Genomic DNA, 8,080 nt, shown 5'->3' on the forward strand with positions numbered 1-8,080 from the left:
CCAAGAAAGCTCCTGAACGGGTCACCGCAGCATAAAAATAAACAAAACATGAAGTGACTCAGCAGCTTTGCAAGTCTTACTGGATAAACCGAACCATGATGAGCAGAGAATGATGAGAAGCAAGGCTGAAACATTCCTTGCACTTGCAAATCACAACCCTTTGCAACTAAGCATACACCACCACGAAACATGGACTTGCATCAGCGTCAATGATGACAAGACCAAGGGTGTCAAAAACATTTAAAACGTCCCAGTCAAGAATTACTTGAAAATTTACAATCCAAGAACAGCTGATGCTAAACCATAACAGTAAGAACATCACCTGGTATATTGAAACACTGCCAAAACCGTTGAATAAACGGGACAATATGGCTTGTTAATGCAGACACAACAATCACCTTCCTAGACATAATGCTCAATGTGCGTCTAATGTACAGGCTACATAATTCCAGAGCCAGGTTATCTTTCCTTCAGCTGGGGAACAAACAAACCTTTGTAGAATACTGCCTTCATCTAACATCCCAGCAGCTACTTAAGAGATACCTAAGAGACAGAGACAAACATGTACAATCACTAAGGCATTCTCATGCCAAATACAATTAGACAGTTATTGTCTATTAGACGGAGTCCTGAACCTGCAAATCAGGAGAAGGTAACCACGATCAAAAATGAGATAAACTTAAGGAAAATAGCAGAGCACTTTACAGATTACAAGCTGAACAGGTAAATGAAGCAGATGGCAGTGCGACAATTCATAGTAGTAGTGAACAGAAGTAGCACTGCAGAAGAAAACTACAGGTGTATGCAGAATCAAGAGGATCCTGAGGCTGAGTGATGATCCATCATGGCAATGCTCCTTAGACGGAAAACATAGAACTAAAGTAGAAAATTTAAGGCTCCAGCGAATTAGTGACACCACCTGAAATAACCAACACGTTTACCAACAAATTACTTGGGTGACTGACTCATCTCATACTGAGGCCACTTTCCCAATGCTCCACCTTGTACAGGTGCTATCTAATGCCTACCAACTAGGCAAAAAACTCTTATGTGGCAAGGTAATTAAGAGGAGAGAGAGGAGTTTGGTGACCCCAGGAAGAAACGATGCTAGGCGCGCGTACCTACACAAAAGCACAATTTACAGTCTACAACTCATTAAATGAATAAAGCTTAGCAACAAGCTAAGCACCTATGCATTGGAGAGTTTAGTCGCTAAGCTCTTTCATGCAGTTAGCATCTCATCTAAGCACCTATGCACTGGGAGAGACCTTGTGCGGAAGAAAATGATAAGAATACAAAGTTGTCCGTAGTTTTTTTTCCAGAAAAAGTTAGTAAATCATAATGGCATATGTGTACCAAGATTTGTGCTCAAAATAACGCATTGCAAAAATTCTCCAAATAATAATGACATGTTTGTCCTAGCTACTGCCCTAATCATGTTCGGTTCCCGCCTTCCCGGTCTAGCTTTTCCAAAGAGCAGCTTAGGGTGCGAAAATAAACCTACACCACAAATTTTGCTCCACTCTTTCCTTTCAACTCCACATGTTGCAGAAATGGAAATTCTCCGCAAATGACTTATGGTGCCAATGGAAGAAACCTTTAGACACTAGCACAGGTTGTCAGCAGGGGCTGTGTTCCAGCCACGAGTAGCCCTGCCTATTGCTCCTTTCCACTAAATCACCATGCGGTTCCACCGTTGATGAAGTCAGACAGCTCATGTTTTCAGAAGATAGAAACAAAAGATCGACCTAGACTACTAACTGGGGTGAAAATAGGGTGATGCAGCAAAAGTTACGGATGGCTGACTAGCCCAATTTTGGTGATGCAAAAGTTCAAGATACCGATTGGCTTCAAAGCCTAAAACTGAAGCTAGAAGATGGATGGAGATTTACACATTTACTAGCTCATACGTGCATATGTTCCTACTTTGGTGCTCGTGGGCATGTTCAAGTGTGCAACATCTCTTCCGGGTGAATGAGAATATGACCCTACCAATTATTTGGTGATGACCAAAAAATTGGTGATCGTTTGGATGGTTGCCAATATTTTGGCTTGCCAATGACTAATTGGCAACTCTAATTATTTTTCTAGCCAATGCTGGCCAATTCATGGGCAAGCAAAAGCTTCACCAAAATATTAGCTAGCCAAATGTTTGGTATGGGTAGCTTGGGCTCAAGACCAAACACACCCATCGTAGTTCCACCCATGCCCATCTCGCCAGTTTGTGTGAATGCACTTAAATGTTGGTCCAACAAGAATTAGACGCCGATCCTACTGTCCATATTGCTTAACTAACAAATCAAACAACAACCCTTCAGACCCAAACAAGTTGGGGGTAGGCTAGGGCTGAAACCCATAAGATCTCGCAACCAACTCATGGTTCTGGCACATGGATGCTTCCACGCACCCCTGTCCATGGCTAGTTCTATGGTGATATTCCGGTCCTTCAGATCTCTCTTTACAGACTTCTCCAATGTCAAGTTTGGTCTACCCCAAACCTCTATTGACATTATCAAGACGCTTTAGCCGTCCGCTATGCACTAGAGCTTCTGGAGGCCTGCGCTGAATATGCCCAAACTATCTCAGACGATGTTGGCCAAGCTTCTCTTCAATTGAGGCTACCCCAACTCTATCTCGTATATCATCATTCTGGACCCGATCCTTCATTGTGTCACTCAGGGCCATACAACATTGCGGGTCGAATCGCCGTCCTATAGAACCTGCCTGTTAGCTTTCGTGGCACTCTCTTGTCACAAAGAACACAGAAGCTTGGCGCCACTTCATCCATCCGGCTTTGATTCGATGACCCACATCATCGGTATCACCATCCTTCTGCAGCATTGACCCCAAATATCGAGAAGTGTCCTTCTAAGATACCACCTGCCCATCAAGGCTAACCTCCTCCCTAGTTGTACTGAAACCGCACCTCATGTACTCGGTTTTAGTTCTACTAAGCCTAAAATCTTTCAATTCCAAGGTTTGTCTCCATAGCTCTTTGATGCTTTCTAATAATAACTCCCGTTCGACTATCATCGACTAGCACCACATCATCCGCAAAGAGTTAAGGGCTCAAGGAAGGATCACAATGTTGTACTCCCGCCATCTATGCTTAATCTCCTCGTCCTTCACTAGGAGTTGGTCTGCTCCGTCCTTGATGCATTTGACTTGTTCAACATCCCTCGTCTTCCTCTCTCGGATCTTGACCATCTTACAGATGTCCCTTTAGCCTTCCTTCGTGTCTAAACGCTGGTAGAGGTCCTCATAAGTCCGAGCCATTGCTTCACTCACGGCTCGCTTTGCGGCCTTCTATGCCACCTTGTACTACTCTATGTTGTCTGCACTCCAATCTTTCTTCTCCTTAATAGCCTTCCGGACATCATCGTTCCACCACTAGGTATCTTTAGCTTCGCTTCTTCCCCTGGACACTTCGTACACTCCAAACTCCTCTGAAGCCACCATAGAACGCAAGTTGCCATCTTCATCCACATATTGTCTGCATCACCTCCTTCCAAGGGCCCTCCTTAATGACCCTCTCCTTGAAAGCCTGAGTTGTCTCCTTGCGCTTCCACCATTTCGTTCTAGAGACTTAGGCGCGCTTATCCCGCTGGACACGAATCCGAAAGCGAAAGTCAGCCACCACAAGCTTATGTTGAGGGACAACACTCTCTCCAGGTATCACCTTACAATGTAGACAAGCACGCGGTATCTTGGGCCATCCCAACAATCCTAACCTGTAACCCCATTAATTTATGAGTTATGACCTTCTACGAATAATATCAGCCAGCCTCTACCCCCTTCTGCACCACTTTCCAACGAATTGGACCCAAGGTTGTCACCAGGAGCCCCCAGCCTTTCCCGCAAGTGCATTTTCCACCACCAGAGTTGTTCCTACCATGGACGTAGCCGTCAACTTGTTTGCTATCATCAGAGGGGTGCTACCCACACATCATAATTCTGTTATGCCCATAGATAGAATCAACTGTAGGGAGCAAACAGGCAGCCCACCAACAAACAGTAGGCGATGGGCAAAGACAAAATTATGAGCATGGCAAGTGGCATTTATGTTTGCAAGTGAGAAATATTGAGCTGTATGGTTATGTTCCAGTACTAGTGTACTACCAGTGCCCAAGCTGCTTTGCAGACAGATTACCATTGATAAGCTAGATTGTTTTTGCCAACTTATCTAGCTTGTACTCAGAAACCCTAATCAAAGACCGGCCAAACATGGCTACTTTTAGGTAAACCAAACAAAAGAAACTACCCAGGAAACCTAAGTTCAATAAATGGACAACATGGTAGAAGGAAACTAATTACTTCCTTAAAAGTATCTAAACTTTATGTGTCTGTAATTTTCCAAGTCCTGGATCATTTCATCATAGATGAGCTTATTATCCACATTTTGCTTGTATCGAGCCAGAAATCAAACTAATCGTAAGGGCAAGAATCAATGACCTTAAGTACGCAAAGTTAGAAATTGAGGTATGTATCAGGATATTATCTCCTCGTGTAGTCACACCTCATAATTTCTTCAAACCCAATTACACTCTCATAACAATGTATTGTTTGTCCTTATAATTGGCGGTATACACTAAAAAGGTTTTCTCCTAATTCTCACATAAGCAAATGTGTAAACCCTATACTCTGTTGGGCAGGTTGTATGTTCCCAAAATGCTAAGGCCTCCTTTGGTTCATAGGGTAGAAAAATCGTAGGAATAGGAAAATCATAGGAGATGAGATGACATGTATCTCAAATTCTATGAGTAGTAATAGGAAAGGAGATGCCCTTTGATTCACATCATAGGATTTTTTTCCATTGAGTCTAGGCTAATGTTTATTTTCCTATGAAATGTGGAGGATAGGAAGAATTCCTCCATAGGAATAGGATTCCATTCCTACAAACCAAAGGGCTCTAAAGGAATTTTTTCTATAGAAATCCTATCCTATGAAATTCGTACAAGATTCCTCTAAACCAAAGGAGGCCTAAGTTGCTGTTTTCAGATCACTGCGCTTTAACATATCATGTGGGATCAGAAAATTTTAAGATTTATCTGGGTGTAGAAAGTCAACGATGCAAAAAATAACATGCACGCGATACCAACCAACACACTAGCAAGAAATACTTACTATTGCTATTTTCTTTTGAACAACAGTATTAGCAACTGCCTAAGAAATATTTACTGAATAAATGAAGGAACAAATAGCTGTCACCATATAATAACACAAATACATCCTGCTAATTTCTAAGCAACCAATACATATTTATAATTACCAAAACCTACCTATGTCTCAAGATGAATTGGCAGCATTTGATCCATCTGTAGAAGAGCTGTCACTGTCCGAGTCTGCCAAGACGATCATTAATGATTAGGCTATACCACTATACTGCAGCCTAATCATTCGCTCAATACAAATGTAAACAACTAAAGATAGACTAGAAGTCAAATACACAAGGTAAAACCAAAACAGAAGGAAATATTACCACTAGAAGAGGAATCTGAATCACTGCTGGTGCTGCTTGAGCTGCTAGATCTACTGGCACTCGGTCCATTATTATTATTTTGGTCTGGCACAGAAGGTGCTAATTGCTCGCCCACCATCAAATCTGTGCATAAGAAAAGCCGTACTTCTATAATCGCCTTATCATGTGCTTTTACTTTTAGGATGAATGAATCAGGGCGAAAAAGGACTTACTTAGCTTTGGAGATTTTTCACCAATATTAGGTTGTTGACTCTGCAATACAAAGAAACTGTAATTCAGCACCAACTATACGATTTCCTTAGCTACAGAACTATTGCTAGATTAAGAATGATCGACTGTTCATACTGTTTGTTGTGCAGCATGCAGAGCACGCAACTCTACATCTTGCCTTGCAAGCATTGCACGCTCAGCCTTCCTCTTTTGCTTGCTCAGGTTCTTCTTGAAGTTAGCAACAAACCTATCAAGTTCCCAAAGTGTCTCCGCATCCATGCTATCTATCTCAACCTCAATCTCATCTTCATGCTGCCTAACTGAAAGATTCTTGTTCTTAATGATCTGCACAACAATATCAAGCTTTTCAGGAGGCAAGTTCTGAAGGTTATTGCTAAGTTTACGCTTCTCATCTATCGTCATATCTCTTTTATCCAGATCCTTTGCCTTCGGCTTCTTCAATGATGGAGTGCGGACACTAATAGGAGTATGACTTATCGGCCTTGACTTGGAGTCCAGCACCATATGGTGCTTTAAGGAATCTGACCTCTCTAGTAAGCGCAAGTCTATCGGGGGAGGTGGAAACTTCTTCGGCAAAGGTGGGCATGACGCAAGGTAGTCAACCTCAGCCTCAATCTCAGGCCACTGAGCTTCAAAAATTCCTAACAATTGCTCAGCCATGAAATGCACATCCTGCCCTTTGGGATTATACGTCATGGCATTATGGAATGTTAGCCGTACATCATTAGCAAACTCCTTTGGGTCCCTGTAATGCCCACGAGTAAGCTGCCCCTTTATAGTGCCAAGATCCATCGGGTGCTTAATAATGGCAAAATAGTCATGCAACCCAAGTGCAACAGGATCAACAGGCTTGTTAAACACCCACCCAAATTTGTGCTTCATTAGTCGGGACAGCAGGGATGAAGACTTCTTAAATGCATGCGAGTAGAGTCGCTGCTCAGCGTTGTAACCTGCACCATGAGCTGACGAGGAACGGTGTTTCTTCTTGTGGTGCTTGGTTTTCTTCCGGCCATGTGAATCTGATGGCGGTATCCTATCTTTGGCAAGCAAGAACTCTGAATTTTGGTAAAGCTGATTGGCCTTTGGTGTTCGCTTTTCCTTGTCAAGTGATTCTGTGTGAACTTCTGGCACAATTAGCGGGCGGCGTGGTAGGAACGAGCGGACAGGAGGAACAGAAGCAGCAACTGGGGCCTGTACGGGCGTCACAGCATCACTGCCTGAGAATTGGGGTTGCACATACCCAGCAGTGAGCAGAGGCGGTGGCCGAGGTACGGACTGGGATGCCTCAACTGCCAAGGCCTCGCCAGCCGCCTTGAGGCGCTTGGAGAGCACGCGTACCTGGTCGAGCTCTGACGCAAGCTGCCGACGCAGCTCGCTCCGGACCCTGCGCTTCCGAGCCTTGTCATCCGCGGCCGCCCGGATGTCGATGTCGGCATGACCGTTTGGAACGGCGGCGCCATCCCGGGCAAGGCCGGAGGAGAAATCGCCGGAGGCGGCAGCCGGTGCCCCGTGCGGCGACGATGTGGGAGAAAGAGGAGGAGGAGAAGTCGGTGCGGCCGGATCGGAGAGCGGCAGCACCGCATCCTCAGCCTCCGGGCGACGAATCGAGCGACGGAACGAGGCTAGGGTTTGCTCAAGGGGGTCGGAATTAGGAATGGGGCAAGGTTCTGGATGGGGATTGGGGTCGGGGCTAGGTTCTGGAGGGGGATTGGGGTCGGGGGTAGGGTCTTCAGGAGGGGGTTTAGGGTTTTTGCGGGGGTTCCTGCGGCTATAGACCTTGATCTCCGGCGCCCACCGGGACATCACGGGGGGCGCGAGAGGTGGCGGGGTTGGGGGCGGGCAGGGAAAGAGGGGTTGCAGGTCTGAGGCGTCGGCGGTGGCCCTCAGCAGCCTCACGGCGGTGATAGACTGGAGATATTTTCTATAGCTGCGTCGGGTCGGGTCGGAGCTTGGGTAGATCGGAGCTTGAGCTAGGTCATGAGAGGAAGAGGAAAAGCACGGACGGGATGGTGGAAGGTGTTTTGAGTGATGGCAAGAGTTTTTTTTTTCTTTTTTTTTGAGCGAGATAGCGAGAGAATTTATTTTTTTACAACAAATAGCGAGAGAATTGACTCATTTTTTTCGTGAGGACAATGGTGTACCATATTTTTATAGAAGGTAGTAGAAAGTATAATTACAAAAAATATGACTCGAATGCACACAAATGGCCACACATACACCGCACCGACACCTCCTAACACGCCTAAGCTAACTCCTCACAAATCGTTGTAGACCACCAACACTGCCACCCGCTTGCTTCCACTTAGCTACCTCTCCAAGAATCATATTGGCAAGCTCCCTAGCATCCTTTTGTTGGTCAGCTCTGTTGAA

General features: G+C 45.0%; 1 protein-coding gene across 1 annotated transcript; it reads right to left on the minus strand.

The window, feature by feature from the left end:
* Positions 1 to 253: 253 nt before the first annotated feature.
* LOC125513319 (uncharacterized) lies at positions 254 to 7,710 on the minus strand. The gene is made up of 5 exons (XM_048678405.2): positions 5,825 to 7,710; positions 5,692 to 5,731; positions 5,480 to 5,602; positions 5,280 to 5,342; positions 254 to 635 (listed from the first exon to the last, which is right to left on the minus strand). Exons 1-4 carry the CDS (start codon positions 7,511 to 7,513, stop codon positions 5,287 to 5,289), a joined length of 1,908 nt encoding a protein of 635 aa, XP_048534362.1. The 5' UTR covers positions 7,514 to 7,710; the 3' UTR covers positions 254 to 635; positions 5,280 to 5,286.
* Positions 7,711 to 8,080: the final 370 nt, after the last annotated feature.

This window comes from Triticum urartu, chromosome 6A (genome assembly GCF_056163025.1).
Source record: "Triticum urartu cultivar PI428250 chromosome 6A, HENAU_Tu73, whole genome shotgun sequence".
NCBI classification, from domain to species: domain Eukaryota; kingdom Viridiplantae; phylum Streptophyta; class Magnoliopsida; order Poales; family Poaceae; genus Triticum; species Triticum urartu.

What these genes read in the sequence shown, in the direction of transcription:
- LOC125513319 (XM_048678405.2), bottom strand. Translation starts at nt 7,513, where the DNA reads ATGTCCCGGTGGGCGCCGGAGATCAAGGTCTATAGCCGCAGGAACCCC. An exon ending in TGCATGCTGCACAACAAACA is followed by an intron (nt 5,732 to 5,824) that starts GTATGAACAGTC and finishes TTTGTATTGCAG; the next exon opens with AGTCAACAACCTAATATTGG. An exon ending in TGAAAAATCTCCAAAGCTAA is followed by an intron (nt 5,603 to 5,691) that starts GTAAGTCCTTTT and finishes TCTTATGCACAG; the next exon opens with ATTTGATGGTGGGCGAGCAA.